The 21,605-nt window shown below is 41.9% G+C and overlaps 1 protein-coding gene across 1 annotated transcript; it reads right to left on the reverse strand.

Moving 5' to 3' along the window:
• Positions 1 to 106: 106 nt before the first annotated feature.
• cUnh12orf56 (chromosome Un C12orf56 homolog) lies at positions 107 to 20,390 on the reverse strand (the record flags this gene model as incomplete). The annotated part of the gene is made up of 18 exons (XM_079263415.1): positions 107 to 224; positions 328 to 509; positions 585 to 662; positions 2,136 to 2,210; positions 2,281 to 2,365; positions 2,527 to 2,616; positions 4,673 to 4,773; positions 4,918 to 5,062; positions 5,243 to 5,316; positions 5,400 to 5,555; positions 7,421 to 7,577; positions 9,523 to 9,526; positions 11,080 to 11,123; positions 11,295 to 11,356; positions 11,468 to 11,592; positions 11,636 to 11,764; positions 13,353 to 13,548; positions 20,136 to 20,390. 18 exons carry the CDS (start codon positions 20,388 to 20,390, stop codon positions 107 to 109), a joined length of 2,076 nt encoding a protein of 691 aa, XP_079119541.1.
• Positions 20,391 to 21,605: the final 1,215 nt, after the last annotated feature.

Here is a 21,605-nt window from a genome sequence, read left to right on the forward strand (position 1 = left end):
TTCTGTTAAAGACACACTTTTTCCTCAGCCTCTGTAAAACTCTGCCAGCAGGGTGAAGCGTTGCTGTCCTGACCGCCGCTACAGCTGGCCGTCTGCATTCTGACTCTCAGACGACAGGCGACTCATCGATGAGAGTCGCAACACGGTCGAGCAGCTGGAGAGTCGGTTGGCTGATGGGATGAGGTGGTAGCTTCTCTGTAGCGCATGACGGCTTCACCAGGTATCTGGAAGATGAAACGGGAGATCTTTAGGGTTGCATACTGGACACATTTTCCTTTAATCTGATGCTCATCGGCGTCGTGCATCTCTAGCAGAACGGGAGCGAACCTGAACTCGCATCCGAAGTGAAAGCGGAGGTGTTGAGCCAGGTGGTTGTCATGGTGCAGACAGGCCAGCAGGAGGTGGCAGCGCTGGAACAGCAGGACGGACTGGAGCGGACTCGGGAAGGCGTTCTGCAGGTGCGACAGAACCAGCACCACCTGCTTGGCCTGGAAGCTGATGAAGGACATCTGTGGAGGTCAGATTCAGGTGAATGTGATGTTGAGAAAGGAGCAGATTGGTCAGTCTTCTGATGGGGGGGTTACCAGGTGAGTGTGAGGTCGCAGGACTCTGAGGGTCCAACCGACGGACAGGAAGTTGTCTTTAGAGAAACACCTGCTGGTCTGAAACACACGGAAAAAATCTAAAGTAAAACCGTGTTTCCAATCCAACTTTATTAGCACTTTAAAAGCCACAGAGGATCAGAGCGCTGAACATAATCACAAAAACAGAAAATAATAAATCAGGAAGTATAAAATAAAAAGATAAAAGTCTAAAATGGTTAAAATGTTAATAAGTGAATAAAATCTGAAGAGGTGGAGAGAAGACCCAGGAGAAAAGGTGAGTTTTAGCTCTTCTGTTACCTTTTGAGTGAATCTGACCCCATTTAATGTCACAAAAGAAATTATTGTCATACTTCTTAAATTTAATGATGTTTATTTAATGTGGAGAAATGCGAAAACATAAAGTTAATATGAAATGTTTTCCCTTTTAAGGACGTGTAAATCCTGTGTATTAACCTCCGTCCGTCCATCTTCTGCCGCTTATCCGGGGTCGGGTCGGGGGGGCAGCAGCCTAAGCAGGGAAGCCCAGACTTCCCTCTCCCCAGCCACATTTACCAACTCTGCGGGGGGGATCCCGAGGCGTTCCCAGGCCAGCCGAGAGATGTAATCCCTCCAGCGTGTCCTGGGTCTTCCCCGGGGTCTCCTCCCAGAGGAACGTGCCTGGAACACCTCACCAGGGAGGTCCAGGAGGCATCCTGACCAGATGCCCAGGCCACCTCAACTGGTTCCTCTCGATGCGGAGGAGCAGCGGCTCTACTCTGATCTCCTCCCGGATGACCGAGCTCCTCACCCTATCTCTAAGGGAGAGCCCGGCCACCCTGCGGAGGAAACCCATTTCAGCCGCCTGTAGACGAGATCTCGTTCTTTCGGTCACGACCCACAGCTCATGACCATAGGTGAGGGTAGGAACGTAGATCGACTGGTAAATCGAGAGCTTCGCCTTCTGGCTCAGCTCCTTCTTCACCACGACAGACCGGCGCAGAGTCCGCATTACTGCAGACGCCGCACCGATCCGTCTGTCGATCTCGCGCTCCATCCTTCCCTCACTCGTAAACAAGACCCCGAGATATTTAAACTCCTCCACTTGAGGCAGGACCTCACTCCCGACCCGGTGTTTCACACACAAATAAAATCTCAATCTCATATATTCTGATAGTTCTGCAGGATACTGGAGTCAAAATATCGTGACTTTGTCATGTCGACGCTTGTTTTTAGTCGCTGCATCTTTCAGTATTTAGTGCAGTGAGCGTCTGAACCAAGCAGCAGCTGATATAAGCAGAAATAAACAGGAAAATATTCCTTTACTCCTGCTGTAACTTCCTGAATGTTGGGGAAAAAAAACTCTTCCAATGAAATCTACCTTCCACGAGCAGATCCTGCGTCCTGCTTCCAGAGACTATAAGATGTCATTTTGAATCTTTTTACATCCTCAACCTCAAACGTTGGACTTTTTTTTATTCCATCCAGATCTGGTGACTCTTCTGCTTCCTGAAAGTTGTTAAACATGTCTGACTTTTACGTATCTGAACTCACCTCGTGGCCTAAAAGCAGCAGCTCAAAGAGCAGAGAGCAGGCGGCGTCCAGATACTCCGCCAGTAGAACCTGCAGCTGATTTAAAAAGACATGATTATAAATACATATAAACATGATTATTGTGTTTTTATTGACGGCAGCTCACCTCAGAGCCGACCAGGGAACTTCTGTTTGTTTTGCATTGAGGATTACAAATCAGGGCGAGCAGCATTCTGGAGGCCAGAGCTCCTCTAAGACACAAGTACAGCAGATTTTTCCTTTCATTACCTTCCAGCACCTACATTTATAATATTATTTTATATCTGTTCAGTGTGAGTGTGTCTGATCAGTTTAGTCTTTACGTTAAAATGGTGAAGAAGGAAAAAGGTGCGACGGGATGTGAAACATTTACCGTTCAGCAGAGAGCAGGCTGATTCTGGCTGCTTCCACCTCCGTCTCCCTGAACATGATGGCGAGCGTTTGGACGATCAGAGTGCTCAGCCTGAAGACAAACGGCAGAAAGCCATCATGGCTGTGGGGTTTTTGCAGGTTAGCTTCGTTTCCCTCAGCGATTATTTTACATCCAGTAAAATAACCACCTATTCCAGATCTGTGCTTTGTGGACTTCATCTTTGATACGGTTCCTCTGTACTCCTGCCAAACAAGGATGCTGCTAAACACGGGGCTCTAATGGGCGCAGAGCCCCCCATCAACCATTTCTTTTCTACATCACAAAGACCTGCATTGTTTACAATATTAAGGACATTATCCTCCATCTACTCTTGGCTGCTGCGACTCTGCTTCCAAACTGCTGCTGAAACTGAAACACAAACAGATGAAGGTTCAACTACAAGGGTTTGATGATGTTCGCCAACTTACGTTAACAAATTATCCTCTATGTTCACATATACAACAACAAACACTCTGCTGCTTCGAACTCAGGGAAATGACTGCATATTTGACATTTTATTCATTTCAAAACAAAAGGTATCGTTTGATTTAGCCAATTAAAATTAAGTATATATAATTTATCAGAACGGGTTCTGAAACCTGCAGGGGCATCGTACAGTGTTTTACATAAATGGTTGTTTTTATTGTTATTTATCTTGAAATTTTTATGACCATTTTCATTTTGCTTTAACCTTTATGTTTTTATTTATGCTTGTGGCAACGCTGACACTCCTGCTGCCTTGTGGCCTTTACACACCAGGACCAATACAAATAAACACAACATTGCTAATAATATCAACATTTCTATTTATGCACATTGTGAATAATTATATTTCTAAAACAAACTTGACTCCAAATCAAGCCAATCAACAGTGTTCTGATGGGTTCATCCTGTTCTAGAAAAGAGGGAGTTTCATTGCTGAATCCGGGAGCTGAAGCTGGACCAGGACCGCGTCAGGATGGACTTTAAAGGTGGAGTATGTAAAATTTTCAATATTTTCAAAATTAATTAACTAATAAAATAACTACAATCATAATTAGAAAGTTTTTTTAACATGTAGGATCTAGTCTGTTTATATTTGATGTTTTACTAAATTACAAGTTTAATTAGTGACAAATGACAAAAAGCAGATTTTTTTTACTGGTAGGAAAACATTTAAGAAGGGTCTTTGTCATTAAATTAAACTTGTAATTTAATAACACATCAAATATGAACAGACTGGAACCTACATGTTTAAAAAACTTTCTAATTATGATTGTAGTTATTTTTTAGTGAATTTTTTTTTTTTTTTTTTTTTAAATATTGAAAATCTTACATACTCTACCTTTAAGACGTCTGTGTGACAGTTGGAGGATCTGTTTTAGCTGCTCGCTTTAAGAAGCAGAGAAGAAATAATAAAGATGAGACAAAGTTAGAATGAAATGTCAGGAACGTGACACCTGCATAGCTCGGTTTCTGTTCTCACTGGCTGCTTCATTCTGTGGAAGAGTGGGGACCAAACAGGCAGGAGCCGGATAAGATGCAGGAACAAAGTTTCGTCATCAAACTGAACTGAATGGAAGACAGGGTGGAGCCGTAGCAGGCGACTAGGAGACAAGCAGACACGATGAACCAACCAGTGTATCGCGGCTTCCAAACCACCTTGTCGCTGAGAGTTTGGGTCAGGTCCTCTGGTTCGCTGATTTGTGACGCGCAAGGAAGTTCTCTGACAGATACGCCGTTTCATGTACCTTTATTGCGTTTCCCAAGCTATAACAGCACAACCAAGATGGATAAATGGATTGTTTTAACCAGGGAGATAATGAACGCGAAACAAAGCTAGACAGATATCATAACTACAAACGACAAAATAAAGCAGGAAACAAGAACAAAAGACACACAAAAAGTCCAAACCGTGACACCATCCATCACAACTGGGAATTGTTCCCATTTCCACCACTAGATGTCAGTAAGTCTTCCACACTGAACTTTGAATAAAAAGTCCTCTCACAGTTTCTTGTTATATCATAATAACCTGAACGGGACATTTTCTAAACATCTAGCCTCAATTCACAAGTTGTACCAACCACACACACACATACACACACACACACACTCAGGGTCTTACAATAGTTCATCTGCGGTGTAAACTTTAACTCCTTGGAGACTCTGACAGCCGTGAAGGCAATTCTCCAGAGTCTGGACCAGGAAAACACACACCTCACTGGACTGGAACACATAAAAAAGACACAAAACATGACTTTTAACACCGACAGAAAACATCGCAACGCATTTTATTTGTCAACATTTCCCACATGATCACACATTTCAGTGCTTAATGTTGTCTGACAGTGCGAACTGTGAACGTCTGACCTTCCAGAAGAGTCTGCGGAGCGTCATGTTGCGGTGAGCTGCTGTTCTCAGCTCCTGCAGCAGCAGGTACAAGTTCTCCACGTTGATCCCATCCTGCAGGAGCTCTGAACTCAGCTGACCGAACAGGTGAGCTGTCCTCTCCATGCTGCATGAACACAATTAAACTTGGCATTGGCTAAAAATAATCGCTCATTCATTACCTGCTGACATTTGGCATCAAATGCTCCAGCAGGCTGAAAACTTTAGTTTATCTTCTAGGTACAGATTTTTAAAAGCTTCAGGACTGTAAAGTTTGTTACGAAGACAAAAAGGAGAGTTCTGTTACCTGATTCCGCTGGCAAGCAGGTCAGAAGTCATGTACTTCTTTCTGTAGACTGGATCTAACATCAGAGTGGATCTCTAAACACAGACATGTTCATTTAAACCGCAGGTGTCCAACGCTACCAGCCTGATTCTGCAGGTGTGTCTGCGTGTTCGCTCACGATAAGAAAGCTGTTCCAGGCGCTCTGCAGGTGAAGGTAAATTCTGGATGTCTGTGAGACAGCGTAGAGATGAAGCTCCATCTCCTTCTCCTCCATGCTGTTTGCATCGTTTCGCCTCAGCAGACCCGACAGAAACTTGCCAACGCTTTGTGTCACCTGGATCGGCACATAAACACAGTGGGTTAATCAGACCCGAGAGATCCTTCTCTCAGACCTGATGCCAGAAAAGGTTTTAAAGTTTCCGGTTGTTTATCCCCATAGCTTAAAAACAAGTTTTTAGAGGATAATAAAGACAGGAAAGTTGCTAAGATATCCAGTAACATGGTTCTGGAAGATTCTCCAACCAGCAGATTAACTGGTGATGGGGGAGGGTGCCAGGATTGGGTATAAAAGTAGCAGCCACCAAAAACTTAGACCAGAGGTGACCAAACTCAGACCTCGAGCACCGCTGTCCTGCAGATCCAACAGCCAATGAAGTTCTGCACAATGAGTGATTCATTTGAATCGTGTTTTGAAGCAGGGATACATGTAAAACCTCCAGGATTGTGGTCCTTGAGCACTGGAGACTTAGACTTTCTAAGCACTGAAGGGTCATGCCTCAGGTGTTTGTGCTCAATTCGTTCAGAAAATAATCCACAAGTTCAACAAATCTTCCTCAATTTAAGACTGGAAGAAAACCACAGACTGTATATAAAAAGCTGGGTGGAGCCTCCGTGACGTCACCCGTAGGTTTCTGAAGAGCTGAACGGAAGCTCGGTGGGCGGTTCCTACCATCACCATGTTGGCAGTGGCATGCGTGTCGTCTCGCCCGGAAAATACAAATATGGGCAGAGAGGTGGAGCTGAGAGGGGGGCTGTGAGCGTCATGGTGGATGATTGACATCTAGCAAACTCCGAGCTTTCTGTAGCTAAGAGCTAACCAAGCTAACCCAGAGATAACAGGAGCTAACCAGCTGATAGAGGTAAGCGAGCTAAAGCTAAGTCACGTTGTTAACTAGCTAAAAAAAACGCGGTTGTTCTACGTTCTTCTTACATGGAGCAGAAAATCGGGTACCTGTCAATCAAAAGGACACGCCCCTAAATATGCCGAACTTCGAGATTAAATTACTTTAAAACGGGCGCGTTAGAAAAAAAATCACTCCCCCCCACAGTTGTCAGGAAGGTAAACCTGACCTATTAAACCGAAAATGTATTTTTGAACCAGGCTGTAAACATGTTTATTCCTGCTGTGAAGTTGGTCTTTTTAACATGGGAGTCTATGGGGATTTGCTCTGTTTTGCAGCCCCTAGTGGATGAAGGTGGAAAATGCAGTTTTATGCACTTCCACATAGGCTTCACTTTTAACCGGCGGAGTTTGCCGCTTGGAAAGAACGTTGGTCTTTCTGCATCTACAGAACAGAATATTCTGAAAAGACTCAGGCCGTTTGTGGAAATCTCAGAGTGGAAAGACCAAGTCAGGAGCCTCTGAAACCTCAGGCAGCGCAGCAGGAGAAAGCATCACGACACTGTGATCGATACAGACACATGGACTCCACTCAACATGTCCACCTGTCCTTCCAGAACCAGAACGTAAAACTAGACAACGCAAGGAGAACAAGATGTATGAACTGAGCAGAGCTGACATGTCTACTGTGGTCAGCTGAGTCCGACATCTGACTATACGTGTCAGAGATGTGTAAGATCATCCAGTTTTTTGTCAGACTGGATTCTGGAGATGCTCCCATCGAGGTGACATCTTAAACATTTTTGCTGCTCTGAATTCATACAGAATCTTTATGAAAGATGTTATTAAATCTAAATTCAAACAGAATCTTTTATAAAAAGATGTTATTTAATCTGATCGCAGTCTTTGCTGACGTCCTCATCATGTAAATCTCACTAAACACTGTTTATGTTTATTATTTATGAGCAGAAGAAGCAACAAAGTAAATCAGAGCGGCTTAAATCAACAGCTGTACATTAACATTAGCGTGATTCCCTCAGGATGTTTTCAGCTGCTTCACGTTAACAGCACATCCTCACCCGACCACTCTCGTTTGTCATCAGGCTTTCTTCTGGCGAAGGAGAGGGAGACTGGGAGGGCGGATGTGGGACTCTCGGGAAGCCCAGAGTCTCTTGGTTCGGGCAGGAAGCAGAGCGGGTGGACTTCAGCACCGGCTGGAACTCCTTCATCCACTGACTGCGACACAGAACAGAAAAGACATCGTGGCGTGGAGTTTTTTTTGTCTGAATCAGGTGTTAGAAAATGAATTCATGCAACATCTCTGGGTTCAAGAGTTTATTGAACATGTTAATCTTTTTGGTGTGTGAGATCAGCTTCTGAAGATGGCACCAGTGTGTTGATGATCCCAACTCTGCTTTTTCCTTTTTATTCTTAACAGAAAGGATTCCAGCTGTCGTCCATGCTCATTCTGCTCTGTGAACACATCAACAGCAGCAGGTGCTGCAGGTTTGGTGTGTTTAATGACCTCCCAACGGCGAGGCAGATAAGCATGAGACGGTGCTCACACCTTCTGCTGTTTACATCTCACACATCCTTTTTGTTGTTGTAACCAGGCAACTGTTCAGTTTGGTGACAGTAAAGCTGCGTACGTTTCCTTCTTCCCGTCTCTCGACAGTCAACACAGTTTCCTGATTGATGCTCCGAGGGATTACAGGTGTGATCAAACCCCAGGAGACGTCAGCAAGTAAGTTAACTGCTTAGCTTGTAAGTGTGTGCTCTGTGCATTTTCAGTCCCGCCTGCAAATACAAGAAAGCTTTATGGAGCAGGTGGCTTTGGGATGAATTTCTGACACCTGATCCATGCAGATCAGTACGAAGAGTCGTGTGAAGAAGAAAGTACAGCCTTTGCCTTCTCTCTGAAGAACTCAGAAGGTCTGGACTCTGACTGGAGCCTCGATTCTTTCCTTTTTTAGCCGTTCTGTTCCAGATCTGCAGCTGTGTTTCTGACCGTCATCCTGTTGCATGGGACAGTTTCAGTCAAGCTTTAGCTGTCAGACAGATGGACTCATCTGACTCCAGAATACTCTGGAATCCAGAGGAGTTCTTGGTCTGCAGAACAAGCCCAGATAATCGGGATGAGGGGTTCGCGCTGATGTTCTGACCAAACATCTCCATCTTGGTTTCAGAAGTCTTGTGGTTTCTTCAGATGCCGCTTTGCAAAGAGAGACGAGGTTTTCTCCTGCAACACTTCCAAACAAGCAGTATTTGTTCAGTCGTTTTTCATTTTTGCTCTCGTGGACTTGCTGATGGAGAGTCTGACGTACACGGGGGAACAGCTGCAACGACTGGCAGCTGCCCTGAATGATTTCCACTTGTGAATAATCTTTCTGAGGCATGATGAAGTCCCAGTAGTTTGGAAATGAGCTGATAACCCGCTTCTTTCATCCAAATCACAGTTTGTTTGGCGCATCACATTTCCTCAAACGAGGCGGACTTTCCGAGCAGACAGACTAGAATTCGAACCAAAAGGGATGATGTGAATGTGCCCAAAATGTTTCTCATCTGCGACAAGAATTAGATTTCTTCCATCAGTGAAAAGATGTATTCTATTTATGATGGTATCATAGTTTCTTGTATTTCATTCAGAAACCCGACAGTTTGCTCTCTGACACGTAACGATATGTTTTTCATAACGTCCCATTTCTTAAATACCATAAATTTGTGAGGTTGTTGTGTTTTTTTATGTTTGTTACAGTATTTTTTTTTTTTTTTTTGTCCAGAAGTGTTTTAGTTGACCACATAAAAATAGTGGAATAATTAAATAGATAATTAAAGTTTAGGTCTTGTAGTGAACTAACAGAAGCTCTCCAGGAAAGTAGCTTCCTGATGTAACGTTAAGACGCTGTGTTGTTGTGTGATGTTGTCACTTGTTCAGTGTTAATGAGCTGAAATTGTGTCGCTTGTGTGAATAAATCATGAGATACCTGAGACACTGTGAGGGTCATTACACTGGCGGTGGCTCAGACTTTATTTAACACACGATTACCTCAGAAAAGAAGATATCAGTAGTTGGTGTTTTCACTTCGAACTCTTAAATTTAAACGCTTCGCTTTCATGTATTTTTCTCTCGATGTTACAGCTCCGCTTGTCTGTCTAAAGGCTTTGTCCGCCCCTTCATTACCTGCCTGAAACAGAGAAGAAGGGATGACGGAGAAGCCAAAGAAAACCAACGAAGAAGAAGAGAAGAATGGCTTGTGGTGCAGGTTGGAGCTCTGTAAGTGTTTATTACTCCTCTGTGCAAGTTAAAAAGCAAGAGCAGCTACAACCCGTCTCAGTTTCCCTTCATGGATCACCTGACAAACAGGACACCTGAGTGGATATGAGTGTGTTTGATGCACTGACTGCCTCCTTTTCATGACTAAAACAAGCCATGAAGTTAGATTAAATCTTTAAATGAAGACTTGTTTTGAAGTTAAAGTTCGTTTTAGTTGAAATTGGCAGGAAATATGATGAGATGGAAACAGGACTGTGTGTGTGCTCACCTGTCTGTGGGATATCCTGTGGGGGGGGGGGGGGGACAGAAACACCGCATGGTTAGGATTACAGGTAAAGATTTCAGCACAAAGAAATCAAGAGCCTCTTGTCTTTTCTCTGTGGATCAGATCCCTGATTTTCCACAACTGAAACAAGGTGCAACTTTTCAGTAAAATAACCTTCCAGAAAAGCACTGAAGTATCGAGATCAGAGCAACTGAGCACATCTCATGAACCCAAAATATTTCAATGTTTTATCTCATCATCATCATTTTCTTTAACTGCGTCTCTTTTGCGTTTCAGATTTGGAACGCAGATTAAAATACTGGCATATTTCAGGCCGGTAAATGAGATGATTGTAGTTGTGACTGTAAAAAATGTGCAGAACTCATCTTAAAACCCATTCTTATTCCTTGGCCTTTTACCCAACGTAAGACAGTTTCTGGTCAGTGTACTATAGTTTAGTTTTATTATTGGTTTTTACATACTATTTATTCAGTTTGTTTTATTGTTTTATTTCCGTATTCTTTGTATGACCTGCTGTTTTATTGTGTTATTTATTTGCACTTGAACTGTTTTATTCTGTTTTTATTTTGGCCGATTGTGTACAGCACTTTGTTTCAACTCTGGTTGTTTTAAAGGGCTTTATAAATAAAGTTGAGTTGAGCTGAGAAATGTTGGCATTTAAAGGGAACAAGTCCGAGCTGGACACATGGAACTGCATCACCATAGTCGTGCATTAACAGCTGATTGATTCGCATGAGGAAGAGAGTAACAAATACCACTTCAGACTTTACTGGTCAGAGAAGACGGCATATATAAACTATGTTCCAGAGGTGGCGTTGACTTCTCTGGGCTCAGAGGCGACTGAAATGGACCATAACACAGACTGTGGTCAGTGTTCCAGATGTTTGTTGGAAGAAATGGAGCATCCAGACTGTCTGTATTTGTACGAGGTTGAAAAAAAAAAAGAGCACATGAAGCTCCTCATCTCTTTTGTGTCCTCAATGCCAATGGATGTATATTTACATCCTCAATGCCTTTTAAATGTTCAGAGGAAGAAAGGAAATGTTACAAAGTGATTTAGCTTCATTCCTCCAACTTTTCTTTATAACAGATCGGGATGAAGGATGAAAGGTAGCAAAACATCCGACCATCACTGGGATTTGCTTATCCCCCCTTAAACTTCAAGGGTTGAGAGCTACCGAGATGAGTCAGGGATGCTGGACTCCAGCGAGCCTCAAGCCATCTGGGAAAAGCAAGGACGTGTCAGAGTATGCATCTGAATGCTGGACTGTAATGGAAGTATGATGACAGCTGTATAAGAGGTCATCTAGTTGCCCTCACCCCCATCGTGATGAAGCGCTTTGAGCGGCTAGTTTTGTCGCATCTGAAGAGCTGCCTCCCACATTGGACTCACATCAGTTTGCCTTCTGCAGCAATAGGAGCACAGAAGATGCCGTCTCCACAGCGCTCACATATCTGGATAACACCAACGCATACGCAAGGAGGCTGTTTGAAAGTTCACCTCTAAACTTGGAGACCTAGACATCACGACCCCCCCCTCTACTTCTGGATACAGGACTTTCTGACCAACAGGCGCCAGCATGTAAGGTCACGCAACATCTGCTCCACCACCATCAATCTCAACACAGGCATACCACAGGGCTGCGTGTTGAGCCCATTCCTGTACTCCCTCTTTACCCAGGACTGCAAGCCTGTACACGGATCCAACTCCATCATCAAGTTTGCTGGAGTCACCATGGCGATTGGCCTCATCAGCAACAACGATGAGTCGGTCTACAGGGAGGAGGTGCAGCACCTGGCTACGTGGTGCACAAACAACAACCTGCTCCTTGACACCACCAAGACCAAGGAGCTCATCGTGGACTTCAGGAGGGAGAGAGGACGCACACATGCTCCATGTGCATGTCCACATCAACGGGATGGTAGTCGAGTGCGTCTCCAGCTTCAAGTTCCTGGGGATCCACATCTTGGAGGACCTGACTTGGACTACCAACACCCCCAGCGCCTCTTCGGCCATCAGTCGTCAGCCATCCTGGTGAACTTTTATTGCTGTGCGATCGAGAGCATCCTGACTAGCTGTGTCACAGTCTGGTATGGGAACTGCTCTGTCTCAGATTGCAAGGCACTGCGGCGGCTGGACAGAGGAAACGCCGTCTGCATCGAGCTCGCAGCATCCTCAAAGACTCCTCCCACCCTGCACATGGACTGTTTGCACTCTTGCCGTCTGGCAGGCGCTTGAGGAGCCTCAGGACGAAGACAAGCAGGCTGAGGAACAGCTTCTTCCCCAGGGCTGTCTTCCTACTGAACTCTGCCCCCACACTGACTCACTTCTAGGACCCTACATCTCATTACACCACCCCCAAACTGACTGAATACTATGTACTGAATATTGCACCAGCCCCTCCACTTCACTGTTTAATTACTTAACCTGCTGCTCATTATTGTTAATACTATTTAATGTCCATTGCACCAGTGTTTAAGTTAATATAAGACCTGTTCATACCATCTGTAATTATGTTAATAGCTTCTGCCAACACTGGATGTATATTTAAGGCACATACCCATCTGTATTTAATGCTCATAGCATTTAAATCAGTATACTATGACAATCACTTTATGCCACAGCTGTAAAACAGACACGTGTACATACTGTAGATAATGTATACTTTGCACTTGTTGCTTATTACACTGGTTAGATGCCAACTGTGTTTTGTTGCATTGTACTTGTACATGTGTAATGCCAATAAAGTTGAATCTAATCTAATAAGCTAATTGTGATCCTGTTTCTCTTTATCATTATTATTATTATTGTTGTTGTTGTTGTTGTTGTTGTTGTTGTTGTTGTTGTTGTTGTTGTTATTATAATATTTACAAATATTAAACTCTTCAGCACATTCAGGAGAATGTTGATGTGACTTTTGTTATTTCTAACATTTATACTTTTTCATAGATATTTGGTATTTTGTCCAAGTTTAAATCCAGCCATTTGATTGGATTTTTTGCATTTTACTTTAGTCATTACACACTATCCCATTCACACCTGCTCTTACGTAATTTCTAGTTTTAAATGTTTCCTGTTGCACCACATTGTTTAAAATTCAACATAAAAAAAGGAGAATTTCAGCCTGATATAAAGAAAAGCATCAACAAATGAAATGAAGTTAGAAAAATAATTAAATATTTTAAGTTCATAATGTCTGAACTTACATTAGGTTGCAGAAATTATAAGAATCACGATGTGAAGTTAGTTTTTGTTTTGTGAATTTACTTCCTTCCACCTCCTAAAATCAGCTTTCAGGTTTATCTGATTTATTTTCAGTAAGTTTATCAGTAAAAGCTTCTAACTCGATATTTCAGCATTTTGTCTTTCTCTAAAAGAAATAAAGATAAATGTAACTTTTAAACAAAATTAAATCAAATAAAATTGTGAAAACACAAACACTGCTTTTACCTTCTAAGGTGTTGCTTGACGTTGGACAGTGGCTGGCTCTGCGTGACGACAGAGTCGGAGGAAGAAGCCCCTCCCCCTTGCCTCTTATCGACCAATCACGTCCCTTCCCTCTGGCTTTTTCACTGACGTAGATAATTCGTATGTGTTGACACCGTTCCCTGTCCTTCGAATCGAGGAATTCCGGGAGGTCATTCACCTGTACAGGTATGACAGAGAAGGATTGACTCATATGAAAGTTGTTGAGGGATAAAATGAAACTTTTCCACTGATATTCAAACCAAATCCAAAACAAACGGCAAATATGTGCAACTTTCAGCTTCTAAACGAGGAAACAAATTGCAACGTAAATCAGTACACCAAATTGGTCAATACACTGATCTACTGGGATTTCATGTTGATGTCGGAGGAGAATGGTCAGACTGGTTGGAGATGAAAGCAAAACAACAGGATGTCCAACCAAGACATGCAGAATAGTATCAACAACGTGTCCAGCATGGAAGCAGATGGTCTCCAGCAACAGAAGAAGTAGATTTTCTTGTCCCACTTTGGGCCCCTTAGTACCAACATGACATGGTTTAACCAGCACATCCTACCTGAGTCCTGCTGCTGACCATGTCCATCCCTTTATGAACACAGTGTAGCATCTTCTGATGGAAACTTCCAGCAGGATGATGCACCATGTCACAAAGCACACATCATCTCCACCATGACGATGAGTTCACTGTCCTCCAACGGCCTCCACAGTCACCTGATCTACATCCAGCAGAGCAGCTTTGGGACGTGGTGGAACAGGATATTCTCATGGTGATGAGGTGGAACGGAAGATTCTCATCATGATGAGGTGGAACGGGAGATTCTCATGGTGATGAGGTGGAACGGGAGATTCTCATGGTGATGAGGTGGAACGGAAGATTCTCATCATGATGAGGTGGAACGGGAGATTCTCATGGTGATGAGGTGGAACGAGAGATTCTCATAATGATGAGGTGGAACGGGAGATTCTCATAATGATGAGGTGGAACGGGAGATTCTCATGGTGATGAGGTGGAACGGGAGATTCTCATGGTGATGAGGTGGAACGGGAGATTCTCATGGTGATGAGGTGGAACGGGAGATTCTCATGGTGATGAGGTGGAACGGGAGATTCTCATGGTGATGTGGTGGAACGGGAGATTCTTATCATGATGAGGTGGAACAGGAGATTCTCATGGTGATGAGGTGGAACGGGAGATTCTTATCATGATGAGGTGGAACGGGAGATTCTCATGGTGATGAGGTGGAACGAGAGATTCTCATAATGATGAGGTGGAACGGGAGATTCTCATAATGATGAGGTGGAACGGGAGATTCTCATGGTGATGAGGTGGAACGGGAGATTCTCATGGTGATGAGGTGGAACGGGAGATTCTCATGGTGATGAGGTGGAACGGGAGATTCTCATGGTGATGAGGTGGAACGGGAGATTCTCATGGTGATGAGGTGGAACGGGAGAATCTCATGGTGATGAGGTGGAACGGGAGATTGTCATGGTGATGAGGTGGAACGGGAGATTCTCATGGTGATGAGGTGGAACAGGAGATTCTCATGGTGATGAGGTGGAACGGGAGATTCTCATGGTGATGAGGTGGAACGGGAGATTCTCATGGTGATGAGGTGGAATGGGAGAATCTCATGGTGATGAGGTGGAACGAGAGATTCTCATCATGATGAGGTGGAATGGGAGAATCTCATGGTGATGAGGTGGAACGGGAGATTTCATCATGATGTGGTGGAACGGGAGATTCTTATCATGATGAGGTGGAACGGAAGATTCTCATCACGATGAGGTGGAATGGGAGATTCTTATCATGATGAGGTGGAACGGGAGATTCTCATGGTGATGAGGTGGAACGGGAGATTCTCATGGTGATGAGGTGGAACGGGAGATTCTCATCATGATGTGGTGGAACGGGAGATTCTTATCATGACGAGGTGGAACGGGAGATTCTCATGGTGATGAGGTGGAACGGGAGATTCTCATGGTGATGAGGTGGAACAGGAGATTCTCATGGTGATGAGGTGGAACGGGAGATTCTTATCATGATGAGGTGGAACGGGAGATTGTCATGGTGATGAGGTGGAACGGGAGATTCTCATCATGATGAGGTGGAACGGAAGATTCTCATGGTGATGAGGTGGAACGGGAGATTCTCATGGTGATGAGGTGGAACGGGAGATTCTCATCATGATGAGGTGGAACGGGAGATTCTCATGGTGATGAGGTGGAACGGGAGATTCTCATGGTGATGAGGTGGAACGGGAGATTCTCATGGTGATGAGGTGGAATGGGAGAATCTCATGGTGATGAGGTGGAACGGGAGATTCTCATGGTGATGAGGTGGAACGAGAGATTCTCATCATGATGAGGTGGAATGGGAGAATCTCATGGTGATGAGGTGGAACGGGAGATTTCATCATGATGTGGTGGAACGGGAGATTCTTATCATGATGAGGTGGAACGGAAGATTCTCATCACGATGAGGTGGAATGGGAGATTCTTATCATGATGAGGTGGAACGGGAGATTCTCATGGTGATGAGGTGGAACGGGAGATTCTCATGGTGATGAGGTGGAACGGGAGATTCTCATCATGATGTGGTGGAACGGGAGATTCTTATCATGATGAGGTGGAACGGGAGATTCTCATGGTGATGAGGTGGAACGGGAGATTCTCATGGTGATGAGGTGGAACAGGAGATTCTCATGGTGATGAGGTGGAACGGGAGATTCTCATGGTGATGAGGTGGAACGGGAGATTCTCATCATGATGAGGTGGAACGGAAGATTCTCATGGTGATGAGGTGGAACGGGAGATTCTCATGGTGATGAGGTGGAACGGGAGATTCTCATCATGATGAGGTGGAACGGGAGATTCTCATGGTGATGAGGTGGAACGGGAGATTGTCATGGTGATGAGGTGGAACGGGAGATTCTCATGGTGATGAGGTGGAACGGGAGATTCTCATGGTGATGAGGTGGAATGGGAGATTCTCATCATGATGAGGTGGAACGGGAGATTCTCATCATGATGAGGTGGAACGGGAGATTCTCATCATGATGAGGTGGAACGGGAGATTCTCATGGTGATGAGGTGGAACGGGAGATTCTCATGGTGATGAGGTGGAACGGGAGATTCTCATGGTGATGAGGTGGAACGGGAGATTCTCATGGTGATGAAGTGGAACGGGAGATTCTCATCATGATGAGGTGGAACGGGAAATTCTCATCATGATGAGGTGGAACGGGAGATGCTCATGGTGATGAGGTGGAACGGGAGATTCTCATCATGATGTGCAGCAACTGTATGATGGTTCATGTCAAAATGGAGCACAATCTCTGAGGAATGTCTCCAACATCTTGTACGACTATGACACCAAGAATTAATCCAGTTCTGAAGGGAAAACTGGCCCAACTAGTTTTGGCACCCAATTTTTTTTTTTTTTTCAGGGATTTTTTTTCTTACTTTTGGTTTAAAAGAATCCTGACAAAAACATTGGCATGTTGATGGTGTCTGAGGTGAGAGTCTGAGGAGGAACTGCTGCAGACACAGAAACACGTGAAGTCAGATAGTAATCTGCCTCTTTAATGCAGGCAGGATTTACTCCGTTGGGAGGACGTTTAACCTCTGACATAACACACCGTGGAAATTAAAGTCTTAAGTGCCACTTACGGACTTTTCTGTTATGCGGTGCTGAAGCTGAACCTATTTTAAGGTCTTAGCTGGTGCTGACTGGGTCAATCAATTTAAATACTGTCTCAGGATGATTGTTTCCTCGTTGCTTAATTAGCTTTTCACTGCGGTGAATCCAACTCGGCTGAAGCTTTGGCAGGTTGAAGTCAAAACACTGACGCTGATTATTCCTGTAATTCATTTAAAAATTAAAGCTGTATAAAGTCTGATTACCTGAACACCTGTCAGGTAAAACATGAGCTGCACAGAACAGCTGACAGTGAAGATCTTTTTTATAAACATTTTATTTGTTATATTAAGCTATTTACTTGGATGCAGACACTTAGACATCACAAGTAAAGCTTATCTGACTGGTCCGAACTTTAATTTAAAGATTCATATTTGAATTCATGTATGTCTATTTGTAAATATTATTTTATTAAGATAAATCTCCAAGTCAAAGCTTTCATCCTTAATCTGAGTTTAACAGCAGAAGCTTGTTATTTAACTACGCATTATAACACAAGGATAATCTCATTTCCTTTGCTCCTTTGTAGAGATTATTCAGTAAATTAATCCACTAATGTCAAATCAGGAAACAGATTTTTATATTTTTAACTCTTTGAAGTGCAACCTTAGAAAAAAATTGGGAAAACAGCCTTTTTTAAAACCTGAAGTCTTAATTTGACCTAGCAAAATGTGAACATAAATTTACTATTTTGCAGGTATTATCATTTATTGCCAAGTGATAGGTCAAAATTAATGTATTGCAGAGTTCTGCTTCCTGGTATCCATTAGGGGCGAAGCGACAATTCTCCGATTGTGCATAACAGTGTTTCGAGAAAGATTTCTACCATAAGTGACGCAAAAGGTCTCAGAAGCTGAATCAAATACGATATGTTTGGCTTTTAAAGCTAAACTAATCATTTTAAGTAACAAAAAAAGCCGCATGATGTTAAAACATGAAAAGGAAATGTATAAATCAGGATAAATTCTCTGGATAGTCTCATAAAACTGAATAAGTCCAGGTTTCAAGGCTTGTTTAGAGTCTTTTACAAGTTTGTATTTGGCCTGATGATTCTTACATTATTAATTGCTCCTGTTTTCAATCCGTCAAGTTAGTAAGTAACTAAGTAAGTCATAATTTTTATTTACAAGTACAACTGCAACTCAACATGCTTTACAAAAAACTGCGATAAATACAGTTAAAATCAAAATGGTTTAAAACCTTCAACAGCAAAAAGTTAACAGTCAGCAAATGGAAAAAACACAACATAACAAATTACAAGCATATTTAAGTTAAATAGTAAAACTAGCTGCACAACGGAGATGAACCACTATGGGTCCCTGACCAACTGGGCACCAAAACAGTGAAAAATGCAGAGCTTAACTTACCAATTAGGGTAAATAAAGTATAAATGCTATCAGTTATATAAAAGAAAAACAACTGTTTGTTTTAAAAGCTAAACAAATAGTTTTTGTGTTAGATAAAGTTTCAATTTGGTGCTAAGAGAAAAAAACAAACCCAAATAAAGAATTTACTGCTTTCTAATAAACTGAGCAAGTTGAAAATATGTTTATCATATTTAAACAGAAAAAATGAAAAATAATGTTTGCCTGTGGCCTGAAACTCGGTTTTGAATCAAGAAAGTGCTGTCTTACCAAAAATACATGAATAAACATCTGACAACCTCAGGTTACTTCTGGTTCCTTTACTTTGCTGAAGTTTAGTGTTATTATCATTAAAGAGAATCTGTTTTTTTTGTACTAAAGTCATGACATCAAGTCAAAGAGAAGGAAATATTTAAATATTTAAGTGAGAAAGAAGACTAAAACATGCTGTAAAACTTGAAGCATTTACATTTTAATATAAAAACACATAAAATCCTTTCCTTTTATATTAAAAAAAAACATGGACTAAAACCTAAAACACTGATGCAAAGAACATTTCCTCATACACAGCATAAAAGTCCAAATTTATATCAGAACTTTGCTTATCCTTCTAATTCTTCCATTAATAACCTCAAATTATTAAATACATTTTAGAAAGTAGTAAAATTTGCTATCACAACATCTCAGATTCAAGGACAATGGCCATAAATAAACCAAACCGATTAAAAATAACAAAATGATCTCAGACCATGCTAATATAAAAGTTTTAAACAAAAATAAAATGTTGTAAATAGTTTGATGTTTACTTACTAACTATTGCAATTTGACATATTTCAAATATCCACAGAAGCTGATAATAACTGTTCTTATCAAAGTATTTTTTCATTCAGTATTTGCTTTGTGGAACAAGCTAAGCTGCATATGGTGAAATATTTAAAAAAAAAAAAAAGTATTGATTTACGACTAAATGTCATAAATGTTTCATTCCAGTGTCTCCAATAAGAAATGGCTGTTTTCCTCTAATGATAGTTATTATAAATGCATAAGTTTGAGTCTTTTTAGAATGTGTCAGACTAAATCAGGAGATCTGTGTTGGGCTTAAAAGTTATTACTCATGTTTTCTTTCTCTCTTTACACAAACGGTGAAAAATGTTTTACCCACATCCACAAGTGTTTGGCTCAAAACTGATCCTCACCCACGTGAACAGGGTGCATCAACTCAGACAAGAATATTCCCAACATGCCCAGTTTGCCCATTATAATCTCTGGACCATGCATTATAACTATGCGGTTATAAAAGAGAAGGAAAAACTTTTTTTTTCACTTTGAAATACAACATATTGATATTCCTTTAAAATTGCTTCATTGGTAAGAAATAATCTCAGTATTTTAAAAAATATAAATTAAAAAAATCTCAGTATTTTAAAAAAATAAAAAAATAAAAATAAATAAACAATCTCAGTATTTTAAAAAATAAAAATAAAAAATAAATTTAAAAAAAATCTCAGTATTTTAAAAAATAAAAATAAAAAAATAATCTCAGTATTTCAAAAAATAAATAAATGAATAAATAAATTTCAGTTTCTTTTCATTTAAAAGATTCTGGACGTGTTTAGTTATAAAGTGCACCAACACGCACGAGCCCCTCTGACTGCATTTAAACCCCATCTAATTTTACTCACCAGCTCGATGTCACGCACGCGCCCAAAGTTGACTGCTGCGGTGAGCGTGCGCGGCGGGTATTCGGTCAGGTAAACCCCCTCGTGGCTCAGGATCACGTGCATGTAAGCTTTTTTAATGGTCTCCGACACCACCACGCACGGTTCGTAGGCTCGGATCCGCTCGTGCACCGCTCGCTCCGTGTTCCGCTTCAGGAATGAGTCCAACCTGGCGTTCCGGCGGGAGAGGAGCGTCCCGGAGCCCGTCCGCGCCGTCATGGAGCTGGTTTTTGGAGTTTAGTGGCTAGCTGGGAGGTTGTTAGATGTACCTTCGCATCTGTAAAGTTTTAATGGTTTGACTGGTTCCGTTCATTTACTGGTAAGTGATCAGCCGAAGCTCCTGTGAAGTCATAGCAGGACATCAGCGCACTGCTCCCTGATTGGTCCGCAGCAGGCCAGCAGGTCTCCTCTGATTGGCCAGCAGAAACTGTTATTTCATAAATAAACCCCGGGAATTCCTTTCCACTGAATTGATTTTAGGTTTTATAAATGACTTATTTTCTCGTGATTTACTAAACAAACAGACACAATTTTTACATTTTTGATTGAAAATTTAAGTGAAAGAAGTCTCAGACCTTCATCCTGTGCACACTTTCAGTCCAGGTTGCAGAGTTTGGAAGCTGAAACTAAATCTTCGGGTTTGAATATCACCTAATAATTTAGTTAGACAGTTCAAATATAAACAGTAAAAATATTGAAGTGTACAACAGCTATTTTTGTAATTATAAAATAACATAAATAACAGATAGATAGATAGATAGATAGATAGATAGATAGATAGATAGATAGATAGATAGATAGATAGATAGATCACTGAGTATTTGTTGCTCCTCTACCATCTTCCCACTAGAGGTCAGTGTGGCGCCGATAATCTCAGTAATGTCCGTCTCCTTTTTTACAATTTATCATGTTTGTTGTGTTTCTGACTATATAAATTTTATTTTATCTAAAACATATCAGGATGATCTTAACTGTGAAAATGTTGAAATGTGACTGGATATCCTTTGTGTTCTTCATCTGCCTCATCTTGCTCTCTGTGACCCCTTCTGCTCTTCTCACAGAGCCAGGCGGAGGATGCAGCTTTGAAGGGACGCTTTGTAAAAGGGTGAAAAAAAATTAACTGTCACACAAATACACATCATGAAGGAGATGAAGGCTGTGTTGTTTTAGTGATTTTCTGGGAGTAACATATTTAGTCTTTGATATAAAGATGTGATAAAACAAAGACAAAAAAGAAACACAGAGAATGGTCCAACCTGTCAACAGCTGAAGCTCCAAAATTTTGTTTTTTCCAACTCCCCATCCGTGTGGAGCTGCCACTGAAAAGGTATTAAGAAATATTAAGTATACTGTTAAGATTTCATTTAGATTAGAAAATAAAAAAGACAAATATTGATACTCCTGATGATATCCTGCATAGGTGACATATATTAA

This window comes from Telmatherina bonti (genome assembly GCF_933228915.1).
Source record: "Telmatherina bonti genome assembly, chromosome: 23".
NCBI classification, from domain to species: Eukaryota; Metazoa; Chordata; class Actinopteri; order Atheriniformes; family Telmatherinidae; genus Telmatherina; species Telmatherina bonti.